At 31.7% G+C, this 14,460-nt stretch overlaps 1 protein-coding gene across 1 annotated transcript in view; it reads left to right on the forward strand.

The window, feature by feature from the left end:
• LOC134684945 (uncharacterized) overlaps window positions 1–4,411 on the forward strand; it is a 267,814-nt gene extending 263,403 nt beyond the window's left edge. The window contains exon 20 of the mRNA XM_063544265.1: window positions 2,975–4,411. Coding sequence (XP_063400335.1) covers window positions 2,975–3,309 — 335 coding nt within the window. The 3' untranslated portion in view covers window positions 3,310–4,411. The remainder of the gene's footprint in view (window positions 1–2,974) is intronic.
• The last annotated feature ends 10,049 nt before the right edge of the window (window positions 4,412–14,460 follow it).

The raw sequence follows: 14,460 nt of genomic DNA on the forward strand, positions 1-14,460 counted from the left end.
GAATTAGGGGCCAAAAAAGGGCCCAAATAAGCATTATTCTTGGTTTTTGCACAATAACTTTAGTTAAAGTAAATAGAAATCAATGAAATTTAAACACAATGTTAATGACCACAAAAGGAAGGTTGTTATTGATTTTGGGAGTTTCGGTCCCAACAGTTTAGAAATAAGGGGCCAAAAAGGGACCCAAATAAGCATTTTTCTTGGTTTTCGCACCATAGCGTTAATATAAGTAAATAGAAATCTATGAAATTTAAACACAAGGTTTATGACTATAAAAGGAAGGTTGGTATTGATTTTGGGAGTTTTGGTCCCAACAGTTAAGGAAAAAGGGGCCCAAAGGGTCAAAAATTAAACTTTGTTTGATTTCATCAAAATTGAATAATTGCGGTTCTTTAATATGGCAAATCTAACTGTGTATGTAGATTCTTAATTTTTGGTCCCGTTTTCAAATTGGTCTACATTAAGGTCCAAAGGGTCCAAAATTAAACTTAGTTTGATTTTAACAAAAATTGAAACCTTGGGGTTCTTTGATATGCTGAATCTAAAAATGTACTTAGATTTTTGATTATTGGCCCAGATTTCAAGTTGGCCCAAATCGAGGTCCAAAATTAAACATTGTTTGATTTCATCAAAAATTGAATTCTTGGGCCTCTTTAATATGCTGAATCTAAACATGTACTTAGATTTTTGATTATGGGCCCAGTTTTCAAGTTGGTCCAAATCAGGATCTAAAATTGTTATATTAAGTATTGTGCAATAGCAAGTCTTTTCAATTGCACAGTATTGTGCAATGGCAAGAAATATCTAATTTCACAATATTGTGAAATAGCTAATTTTTTTTTAATTAAGAGTTATCTTTCTTTGTCCAGAATAGTAAGCAAGAAATATCTGCAAGAATTTTTTTTAATTGGAGTTATCTTTATTTGTCCAGAATCAACTTAAATCTTTGTTATATACAATATACAATGTATATTAACTTTTTACTACCAACTGATAAATTTAAATAATCTTTACCATTCAGTGATAACAAGCAGTTTTTTTACATCTTAATATTTTGTGATGTATTTAAATGAGTAGTAATTGTTGCAAACTCCATTAGAATATTTTAATTGAAATTAGTTTTGGAATAAGGGAAAGGGGGATGTGATTAAAAAATTGGGTTCAATTTTTCTCATTTGAAATTTCATAAATAAAAAGAAAATTTCTTCAAACATTTTTTTGAGAGGATTAATATTCAACAGCATAGTGAATTGCTCTAAGAGTAAACAAAAATTTTAATAGATATAGGAAGATGTGGTGTGAGTGCCAATGAGACAACTCTCCATCCAAATAACAATTTAAAAATTAAACCATTATAGGTTAAAGTACGGCCTTCAACACGGAGCCTTGGCTCACACCGAACAACAAGCTATAAAGGGCCCCAAAATTACTAGTGTAAAACCATTCAAACGGGAAAACCAACGGTCTAATCTATATAAACAAAACGAGAAACGAGAAACACGTATATATTACATAAACAAACGACAACTACTGTACATCAGATTCCTGACTTAGGACAGGTGCAAACATTTGCAGCGGGATTAAACGTTTTAATGGGCCCAAACCTTCTCCCTTTTTCTGAAACAATAGCATAACATCACAACATATAAAAACATACGATAAAATATCAATTAGCAGACTTAACTCAATCAAAAAACGTATGATTACACAAAGAACGAATAAATTTGATCTGCGATATCTGAATACAAATGCACAGTTAATTAAATATTAGAGACAAACAGTCATGACCAAAAGGCTATCAAATAAATTCAAACACACTGAGAAATATTTAACCAATCAATGTTCACTTTAGAAAAAAACCGGTTTTTTATAATCTTGAAGTTTATACAAATGTTGTAAGAATAAGTGAAAAATAGAAGATATTACAAATAATCAAAGCTGGTATACAGCCAAGATCCATATAAATAAAAAATGACAAAAAAGCATTATAAACAGTATCAACAGGTCGAATTAACAAGAAAATACGATTTGAGAGTACTCGCAGTTACTGGCAGCTAGTTAAAAGCCAAAACCAATTAATAGTAAAAAATCATGCATCAGAGACTTTAAGTTCATTTGAATACATTCATTCTGTGTCAGAAACCTATGCTGTGTCAACTATTTAATCACAATCCAAATTTAGAGAGGAATCCAGCTTGAATGTTGTGTCCATACTTGCCCCAACCGTTCAGGGTTCAACCTCTGCGGTCGTATAAAGCTACGCCCTGCGGAGCATCTGGTTGAATTTTCCTTGGAGTTCAGTATTTTTGTGATTTTACTTTTTTCTGACTAAAGAGAAACCAAGCTAATTTCATTTTTGAGAAATTTTTCGTGTAAAGACGAAATTTTGAAAACAATGAAGCTATGAAAATATTTTATGAGACCCAGGTAACTGTTGTTATAGGGTAAAATTTTGAACTGAAGTTTTCGACATTGATTTCAATTGCACACTTATTATTTTTATTAAGATTAATTAAGATCTATCAACCTTCCACACATTGTTTTCTTAGCGATCAAGTAAAGTGTCGCCATTTCAACCATATTTGTTTTCAACAGCACTAATTTAGTTTATTCCCATATAAAACATGTCTTTCTTGTAATTATATTCAATTTGTTATAATAATTAAATATTGATATTATTTTTAATTTATTTGTTCATTTCATTTTAAAAATTTTAAAACCACTTATTTAAATAGTATACACATACTGACATGTTCATCGAAATAAATTGTTTACATGTATCGAGGGCTAATTAACCATATGACATAATAAGCTGTCAATCAAAAAATAAATAATCCGCTATCGGGACAATAAAATCTCAAAAGACCGATCAGTTTCCAGTCCCGATAGTATAATAGTCCAATTATTCACCAAGACTGATTTTTTTTATATTTTAGTCACTTTTGAGAAACAAAACTTTTTTTATATTTTGTAGGCTTATCAGACTGGAATATTCCGTTGTATAAAGTTCGACTACAGAAGAATTACCTCAAGGTTATCACTGGTATTCAGCATGGGAGCATAGTAGATCATCTAATATCAAGAGAGGTATTGTCAGTTGATGATGGAGAAAAGATAGAATCTGGTAAAACCACGCAGGAAAAGAACAGGACGTTAATAACATTACTGTTACGTATAAATGAACAGGGATATATCGAGTTTCTCACAGCTCTACGAAAAGACTCCGCGTATGCTGATCTTGCAGATGAAATAGAATACACAGCAGTTACAACTAGAGATATGTCAACTCTTCATACATGCTATAAATAGAATAATTCAAGACAAAAATATTGTAAACAACAAGTTAAAGACAGCTGTAAACAATCAATGAGTTGATCACTTAAATGATTAACGTGAATGAATTACAATATACTAGTGATAACAATATGTTATATTAAACACATGTTATATGTTAACGTAATGGGAGGAAAAAGCTAACATATGTAGGAAGCCCCTTTACAAGTTTTCAATCCTAAATAGATGTGATCATTTTGAAAGAGTCATGCCATGTATTGTCAGTGTATTTAGATATAAATATTGGAAATAAAAATAATTGCAACAGTTATTTTTAAGGTCACCTTCAACTAGGGGTACAAACCTTAATGCTTTTGATAATTTTAGACTTTTGTTAACACTCAATTCAAAGAAATAAAAGTTCATGACAACAGAGAATTGTTGACTATCGAGCTGGTGTTAGCCCATTAACGAAACATCCAGCCTAAGTAGTATAAACATGGTGATTGTATAAACTCGTTCACAAATACCAAGTTTATTTTTTGTTATGCCATAAGTGAGTACATTTGCTGCGTTTAGTAATCTATTTACTTTGAAATAATATGCGTTCGTTTTATTTGATAAAATCATTTACTAGATGACAGAATGAGATCAACCTGTGCTTTTACATTTAAAAGCACCATGCTAGATTGAAATTGTTTGAAAAAGATTGCTAATATTACTCCTCTTCCTGTGTATATACATATCCATCTATATATGTTCTCTCTCTGTAAGGGAACTATCATAACTTGATACAATATACTATTTGTACTTTTTGATAAATTTTGAATAACCTTCATTGCTGCAATTTGATTTTTACTGATTTTAGTTCATTCAAAACATTGCATTGTAATCTTAAACCTTGTCAATGTTAAATTAATAGTCAATTGAGGTCTAAATGTTAAGTCTAATGAATTATAAAGTATGTTATAATAAAAAAAAACTAATTCTGAGACAGGATGTTGTCCTTCATGGTTTCTTATTTTTTTTACAGTAGCTTGTTATACATGGTGGTTATCAAACAGTTACATTAAAATGTACATTTGTAAATTAAAATGTTTTATCATTAATATAGTTTTGAACAAAAATGCAACGATATTTACTTAGTATGTAAGTATAGTTATTAATACATAACATGGTTTTCAACAACTAATGTTTTTAACATAATACATTTGTTGTACATCTGTTCTGTCAAATGTACTTATCTTTCATCCATCAGAAAACAGGTGTGTAAATACAAACAGATCAGCGATAATTGTTTGATTATATTATGTTCTCAAATATTTGAAAGTGTTGCAGAACAAATCAAACGTCATAAAACATTAAATTTTGTAGACCCATATCCAAAAAAATATATATGGCCTCTACCCTCTTAAACATCAAACATATCTACATTAGGTGTTTTGCCTAAATGTTTTAAAATGTGTGCTTGTGGCATTTTGATACTTTAAATCGAATTTCACTGATGATTTCTATATCCGAAACACACATTGATGTACATAATGATTAACCTGGAATTTTTTATAAGAAGTTTTCTGTTTTGCACGTCTGGCTTTTAGTAAAAAGAAGTCGAGTTTGTAAGTATAAATGGAGTTATTTAAAACAAAACTTTTCATTTTAATACCAATATCAATAATGTGTATAGTTATTTCTTCGACGCATTCGTAAGTTCATGTATAAAATAAGCTATTTTTATTGATGCTACATAAACATTTTAATGTTTATATATTCTATGATCTTGTCAGAAAAAGTTTGACAATATTTAAAAGTATTTCATAATATTAAATTCATGCGTTATATATTTCTTCTTGTCTTCAATCATCTCAAACGTGTAAATGAAAGTCTTTAACCAGATTAAGTGACTTTATCATGTTTATCATGTTTATACATATCTTGAAAAATTAACATTTACATTGTATGTTTGATGTGCTTATTTTAGCACTATTTGTGTTTAAGTAGTATCTTATACTTGTATATATACATGTATCTGTATGTATAAACTGTTGATGAATCTTTATTTAAAAACATAGAAAATAAATGTTCTTGTTTTTATTCGATTGGCCAATAAAAAAAAATCGACACGGTCTACCTAATAGACCAACCTATCACAAAAGCGGCGTATTCTACATGCAAACTAAAAGTGAAATGTAAAATATCAAAAAAATACCGAACTCAAAGAAAATTTGAATCGGAAAGTTCCTTATCAATTGACAACATCAAAAGCTCAAGCACATTAAACGAATGGAAAACAACTGTCATATTGACTTACTTGGAACATACATTTCCTTGTGTAGACAATGGTGGATTAAATCTCCCTTTATAGCTAGCTAAACATTTTACCTTTATGACAGTCAAATATAATTCAATTATATTGACAACAATGTGTGTATATATGATGAGTTTATTTATAGTCTTATTCACCTTAAAAACGAAGATGTCAATAACAAAAAATATCAAGTAATACATAGGTGAATATCCCAAAAGCATATTCAGACTCATTAAGTCGGAGTTGTCTGTTGTTTTGTCGTCTTTTTTGGCAATGACTTTGTCAGCATGTCTGCTTATGATTCTATAGATTGAACGTCATCGAGATATCTTTGTTAATAGCAAATAAACTCATCATAGATACCAGGACTAAATTTTTTATATACGCCAGACACACGTTTCGTCTACAAAAGACTCATCAGTGACGCTCGAATCCAAAAAAGTAATAAAAAAAAAAGGCCAAATAAAGGTTAAAGACCATTGAGAACCATAATTCCTAAAAGTTTTGCCAAATACAGCTAAGGTGATCTATGCCTAAGGTAGAAAAAGCCTTACTAATTCAAAAAAATTATATAAAATTTGTAAACTGTAAATTTATAAATATAACCATATCAATGACAATTCATGTCAGCACAGAACAGTGCTGACTACTGGGCTTGCGATACCCTCGGGGAAATAAATCTCCACCAGCAGTGGCATCGACCGAGTGGTTGTAAATAATTCATCATAGATACCAGGACTAAATTTAGTATATACGCCAGACGCGCGTTTCGTCTACAAAAGACTCATCAGTTACGCTCGAATCCAAAAAAGTTAAAAAGGCCAAATAAAGTACGAAGTTGAAGCGCATTGAGAACCAAAATTCCTAAAAGTTTTGCCAAATACAGCTAAGGTGATCTATGCCTTAGGTAGAAAAGCCTTAGTTATTCAAAAAATACAAAAATTTGTAAACAGTAAATTTATAAATATAACCATATCAATGAAAATTCATATCAGCACAAAAAAGTGCTGACTACTGGGCTTGTGATACCCTCGGGGAAATAAATCTCCACCAGCAGTGGCATCGACCCAGTGGTTGTAAATAAACTCATCATAGATACCAGGACTAAATTTAGTATATACACCAGACGCGCGTTTCGTCTACAAAAGACTCATCAGTGACGCTCGAATCCAAAAAAGTTAAAAAGTGCTGACTACTGGGCTTGTGATACTAGCACAAGATATTTTTAACAGCCTCTAACACACAACATAGAAAACTTGATTGATCAGCACAAAGCCTACTTCAGAAGGTGAGAAGCGTTAACTACTGTTAAATATCTCTCTTTTGTATAATTTTTTAAAGTTTATTAAAATGTGCTTGAAACGGGATAATTAAGCCAGTACATACTGACAAAAATGTCCAATATGGAATACACTTAGTGAGTAACTCGCATATATCTTACATTTTGTTAGTATATCTGAAAAGGTTGGCTTTATTGGGCATCAACCTCTTTTAAAATTCCTTAATCCTCACCTGACCCTCATGAATGCTTGCATCTCATTAATATCAATGAATTCGAAGATAGGCAAAGCGTGTCGAAAGTATCTTGTGCTTGCTATTTACAAAGATATCTAGATGAAGTTCAATCTATAGAATCATAATGCGTCGCAATATATTGAATGAGTGTTTACAAACATGCATACTCACGTACATTGCTCTTAGTAAAATAGGTGTGATTCTGTCAGAATGATTGTATCAACAGAGTACAATGTAATCAGAACGAACCACAAAAATCTATACAGTTTATTCCTTGTATGTAAATATTCACGATTTAAAACACAAATATGGTCCGAGTATCAATTTTCCAGCATAATCATTTTGCGTTGTTTGATCACCAGTCGCAAAAACCATGGTATCGGGTAACGGGAATTGCCGACACCTTTATGTTGTGAATATTTCCCTTATGTATTGTCATGTGTCTCTAATGTGACAAGCTACTACGTGTTTTGAGGTTTTTCGTCGTTTCTTGGGGCGTACGATGACGTCAACGGTCTCTGGTGGAACGTTTGGGGTTTTTTTTTCACAAAAGGAGTTGGTTCAGTATTGGCCGATTTTGGTCTCAAATTACAGGGTCATCAGACAAAAGATTTTGGACACTTTTTAAACATCTAAGTGTCTATTTCAGTTGATTCAATTAGTTTATTTGAAAGATTTTAACTGGTTTGGTCATTAAAAACGCTCCGATTCAAGCTGAGATATGAACAATCTATCAAATATGCCAAAAATGTCATTTTTCAGATATTTTTGTCAAAAATGAAAGTGGCCGCATCCGTGTTCATCCTCAACCTTTATATATGTTATGGATTATCAAGAAATGCAACTTACATTTCAATATTTAGAATGAACACAAGTGCGGCCACTTTCATTTAAGACGAAAACCGTCTCAAATTTGACTAAAATGCTCAAGTTGTGAAGCTTTAAGTAATTTAGCATACTTAATGATGCCAATATCCGATAAATGTGAATAGTAATGTCAAAAACAGCCCATATTTATGTCGAAGAAGCATTTTACCTTCAAATGAATACCTAATTAAAAGTTTACATTTTAACAATTTTTTAAAACTGCTATATAATGGGGCCAAAAAGGGGTCTGACTAGTCCTACTCCTTTGCAATCGTTCATCCGTTTATAAAAATGATTCACACAATCTGAAAATCGGACGCATATGACAGCAATGATACCACCATTATGTTTTCTCTCAAAACACATGAAAACTTAAACTAAAACCACAAAAAAATGTGTTACAAATGTGATTGTGAAATCCTAATCTGAATAAACCTTTCACATTAGGAGTTGAAGTACAAATATAATGTATGGACACTTTTTGAGTTTTTAGATGAATTTGTCAGTCTCAAAAATGTATTTTGTCTAATTTTAACCAACTACTGGGGTCGATATTTTTAACTGTTATAACTGCAAGCTTTTTCGATGTAAAAACCACAAAAGTATTAATCATGGTAATGATAACATTATAAACTTAATCATTTTTTGTTTGCTTCTTTTCTAAAGCCTTGTAAATGATATCAACAAACATACACCAATAGGCCCGTACGAGCCTGATCGCTCATCTGGAATTGTGTGTGTTAATATTGCGTAAACGAATAGTTTGCTGTTTAAGATATATTAATGCCTTATAAAGAATCCCATCATGTATCACAGTTTTGTTTATGATTGTAGATATCAAATGTACCAGCTGTTTAAGATATATAAATGCCTTATAAAGAATCCCATCATGTATCACAGTTTTGTATATGATTGTAGATATCAAAGGTACCAGCTGTTTAAGATATATTAATGCCTTATAAAGAATCCCATTATGTATCACAGTTTTGTATATGATTGTAGATATCAAAGGTACCAGTTGTTTAAGATATATTAATGCCTTATTAAGAATCCCATTATGTATCACAGTTTTGTATATGATTGTAGATATCAAAGGTACCAGCTGTTTAAGATATAATAATGCCTTATAAAGAATCCCATCATGTATCACAGTTTTGTATATGATTGTAGATATCAAAGGTACCAGCTGTTTAAGATATATTAATGCCTTATAAAGAATCCTATTATGTATCACAGTTTTGTATATGATTGTAGATATCAAAGGTACCAGCTGTTTAAGATATATTAATGCCTTATAAAGAATCCCATCATGTATCACAGTTTTGTATATGATTGTAGATATCAAAGGTACCAGCTGTTTAAGATATGTTAATGCCTTATAAAGAATCCCATTATGTAACACAGTTTTGTATATGATTGTAGATATCAAAGGTACCAGCTGTTTAAGATATATTAATGCCTTATAAAGAATCCCATCATGTATCACAGTTTTGTATATGATTGTAGATATCAAAGGTACCAGCTGTTTAAGATATGTTAATGCCTCATAAAGAATCCCATTATGTATCACAGTTTTGTATATGATTGTATATATCAAAGGTACCAGCTGTTTAAGATATATTAATGCGTGATAAAGAATCCCATTATGTATCACAGTTTTGTTTAAATGTACCTGTCAAGGCAATAACTTCAATATCATTTGACTATTTCTGTCAATATACTAATTTCTTGCTTTTATTTTGCTGAACTTTTATTTTCTGTTTTAAGTTTTCCCCGATCGTTCATAATTTGTTCAAACAACTATTTGAATGATTGTCTTTTAAGACCAATTACTTCTAGAAGGGATCACTTGACGATTTACCAGCATGTTGCATTATTTGTAGCTCTTTTTTACGTATAAGGTGTCTTTCTTTCTATCAGTGTTTCTACAACAATCGAAACTATTTAATCAACATAGACTTTAAAAGGCAATAATTCCAAATTGGGTTGGCCGATTCGGCTGAAAATGTCCTCATTAAAAAAGTGTATGACTAGCATTGCTGCCAAGCAAGTAACGACACTAACACACATGTCTCTTTGGGGTAGGTGAGCAACAAAAACTTACTAATCCAGTCAAACACCCCCCTCCCCCCCCCCCCCCCCCAAATAAAAAAAAACAACAACTCTGCCCTTACGTTATAAGTATATTTTATCTTCATATTAATTATCATTTCATGCTTTTTATTTAATTAAACTAAAATTGAACAAATATGAATATATATGTATATTTGCAAATGACATGAATCGGTTATTTTATCTTCCAGACTTACATGATTTTTCACATACCTTTTTATCTGAACGATACAATACATAATTAATCACGTGATATCAATTGACATAAAGTCCAAGACAAAACAAAACTATAGCGGGAAAAATCAACTTTTCAAAATGAAACGGAAGATGGCTTTGGGAAAATGTTCATAAGTTCTTTGTATTGACCGGTGAATACACTACAAAAGAATGCACCGTACCTTCTTTTGTATGTACATTTCTACCCTTCTACATATCAGTACTGTTCGGAAAGACTGCAAACTTGTAATGTTATACCTTCTATTAAATCAGTACTGTTTATTATTATACACAAATAGTACAATTACAAATTCTATTAATTCAGTACTGTTGCAGTACTGGTTTTATCAGTACTTTTGTCAATAGTTTTGTTTTGTGTTAGTAATGTTATTGTACTGATTTTGCATTCAATGTTTAAGTAAATACTTACTTTTTAGTGCGCACCCTTATCCATATAGTTGTTTCTTCGTGTATAGTTATAGCAGACGATTTGATGTTGTAAATCTTTTTAATTTGAATGCATATTGTTTCAAAAAAATATTGGGAACTGCAATCTTATAAACCTGTTATAGCTTACTATGCGGTATAAGCTTTGCTCATCGTTGAAGGCCGTACGTTGACCTACAATTGTTAATTTCTGTGTTATTTTGGTCTCTTGTGGAGATTTGTCTGATTGGCAATCACACCACATCTTCTTTTTATAGGTAAGCACAGTATAGTACGTATTGTGACATGTTGATGCCTCTTTTTTTAATTTATTTTAATTTTTTAAATCTTGTGTAGACATCTCTGATTTAGTGTTGGCAAATATGATTAGAGAAATTTTGACAGATGTGTATCTGAGTACAAGTGGTATCAAAATATAATTATGTGACAATATCGTTGTTATTCTTGTTTAGCTGGTTACTTACTTTAATGATCGTTAGTCTCTTCGATTACTAGTATATCACACTGCTGAACAGAACTTTTTAGGGACATGCAAGTTACTGAGGAAAAGAATCAAGTTTTATTTCGTCTATCGAAAAACTTTTGAGGTGAGGGGGAAAACAACAGAAATGAAGTAAGATAAGCAGATTATTGGATTTTGTAAATGGAATTATTTACCCTTTAGAAGCACTTGAATGCACTTCGGGTTTTAGTAGAGTTCGTGTTGTATGTATTTTTTTAACTGTTGTTGCAAATGTCCTTGGTTTAAGGGGTCTGTGTTTAGATCTTTATTTTAATTGTGACTGTCTTTCTGTGTATAAAAAAATACGAACTCGACACTAGATTGTGCTATGAGGCTGACAGTTTACAATATTAATGTGAATAAAATTAGACAATTTATACATATATCTGACAAGATAGAATCTTCAATACTGTTAATTTTTGGTGTTTTGCTTTTTCATAAAACATGTTTCCATTTGTAATTCTTTTATATGTAAATATATTAATATGTTCCTATTTATTTCATAAAACAAGAATGTTTGACAGTTATGGTCAACTGAACCACCAATAAAATTTTGACGCATTAATTTGACGTACCTAATATCACTTCAAACTTCACTTGCATAGTGGTAGTACAGATATAAAGAACATATTTAATGTAAGTCAGTCCCATCTGCAAATATATTTACAGCAACTGAAATCATTAAATCACTTCGATATCGATAATAACATTTTATTAGCAGCCGTCGTACAAAGAAATAACAATGATTCTGCTTGCTAATTTCAGTTTAAATTTCCAAAAAAATATGAAGTTACCTTGATGCTTAAACCTTTGTTGACGAAAATATTCGTTTTTCTTTTAATTTGCTATGTTTGAGACATAAATTCATGAAAAATAACAAGAGTTAACACGCTGAAATGTCTTGTCTTCTTAAGTAACCATTGACATTATGTTGATAGTCCTGAATATAAAGTTTTACTACAATTATCACACCAATTTAACATGATACAAGAACATGAGGTCGAGGTCAGATAACCCAGCTGGAAATACATACAATCATTCGATACACCATCTATACTCTAAATATAGTTGACCTATTGCACATCGAAGAAACAAACTCAGCCAAGATAACTTAATATTGATCAATGAACCATGAAAATGAGGTCGAGGTCAGCTGATAACCCAGGTGGAAATACATACAATCATTCGATACACCAATTATACTCTAAATATAGTTGACCTATTGCACATCGAAGAAAAAAACTCGGCCATGATAACTTAACATTGATCAATGAACCATGAACATGAGACAAAGGTCAAATAAACCCCGCCAGACAGACATGTACATCTTCAAATCATTACATATTTAATCTATTGTTGACCATTTGCATATAGTATCTAAGAGACATACTCAACCTAGAAACCATAAAATTGACAAATGAATCATGAAAATAAGGTCATTCCATATACCAAATATAGTTGATCTTTTGAAAAAAGAAAAACAGACAAATAAAACATACCTGACTGACATGTACATTATGAAATATTTTCATACACCAATATAGTTGAACTATTGCATACATTTATACAACAAAAGACCAACATACACAAATGTAACTTTGAACACTAAAGCATGAAAATGAGATCAATGTTAGATGACACCTGTCGGTTAGACATGTACATCTTACAATCACTACATACACCACATATATTAAACCTTTTCATAAGTATTAAAAACAGACCAAAACACTAAAATTGTAACTATAACAACCTAACCATGAACATGAGGTCAAGGTTAGATGACACCTGTCGGTTGGACATGCACAGCTTACAATCATTTCATACACCAACTATGGGAACATGTTGCTTATATAATCTAGGATATGGACTGTTCTAGGTAAGGGACAGGTTTTTTTTTTTTAAAGTTCTCATGTTTTATTGATAGTTTTTCACATTTGTTAGTTGATACATCAAATACCGATTCGTTACTGTAGTTGTTTAAAATATAGCGAGCTGCTCTTTTTGTACCCGCTCTATTTTGTCAATATTTTCTTGTGTATAGGGATCCCATATGGCTGCGCTATATTCCACTTTTGGTCTTAAGTGCGTTGACAGCATTGGTTTTTGTTTGTTGCGTAGCTTTTTTTATGTTTCTGCTGAGCATCCCTTGTGCTTGGTTTGCACTGGCTACAATGTTGTTTATGTGTAGGTTCCAGCTAAGGTCATCTTTGATGGTAATTCCCAAGTACTTCGTGTCTGTGAGTGCTTCTAGTTGTTTCCCATGCATGCAATAGGGTTCTTTTGTGGGGGTTTTAGATCTTGTTAGGTGCATCACGTTGCATTTGCTGACATTAAATTCCATTTTCCATTTCTGTTCCCATTTCGTCAGTGTAGTCGGATCTTTTTGAAGGATGGCTTGATCTTTGGTAGTTCAAATTAGCCGGTAGATGGTGCAATCATCAGCCAACAGACGAATTGTTGACTTTATATCATCAGTGATGTCATTAATGAAGATAAGAAAAAGGACAGGTCCAAGTACACTGCTTTGGGGTACTCCAGATGTTACTCCCACTTTGTCTGAATACTTATTTTCAAGTACAACATACTTATTTTCAAGTACAACTGCCTGTGTTCTGTTGTCTAAAAATGCTGTGATCCATTTGTGATTTGTCCTTCTTATCCCATAGTGTCTGAGCTTGTGTAGCAGGCTAGGATGGCTGACGTTATCAAATGCCTTTACAAAGTTCAGAACTATCATATCTGTTTGTGTCTTTAAGTCCATCGTACATGTTAGATCATGTATCAGACCTATGAGTTGTGTCTCGTACGATCTCTTACTTCTAAAGCCGTGTTGGAATTCGGATAGTATTTTATTAGTTTCTAGATGTTTCATGACGTTTTAACTACGATGTGCTCCATAAGCTGGCAAAGGATACAGGTTAATGAGACAGGCCTGTAGTTTGCTGGTTCATGGCTTGGCCCTTTCTTGTTGATTGGACAAACAAATGCGTGTTTTCCCTAGAAACATAGATTTATTGAACAAGAAAGTGACTGTTGCAGCTAATTCATGATGGAGTTCTTTCAGTATTCTTGGGGTGAGATGGTCTGGCCCACTTGCTTTGTTAGGGTTGAGTTCTTTCAGCAGCTTTTCTACTCCATTTATTGTGATGTTGATGTCATTCATGGTGTTGAAATTTTATTTCCAATATTTGGCATTTCAGTTTTGTTGTCTTCAGTAAACACT

The sequence above is a fragment of the Mytilus trossulus genome, chromosome 9 (assembly GCF_036588685.1).
Source record: "Mytilus trossulus isolate FHL-02 chromosome 9, PNRI_Mtr1.1.1.hap1, whole genome shotgun sequence".
NCBI classification, from domain to species: Eukaryota; Metazoa; Mollusca; class Bivalvia; order Mytilida; family Mytilidae; genus Mytilus; species Mytilus trossulus.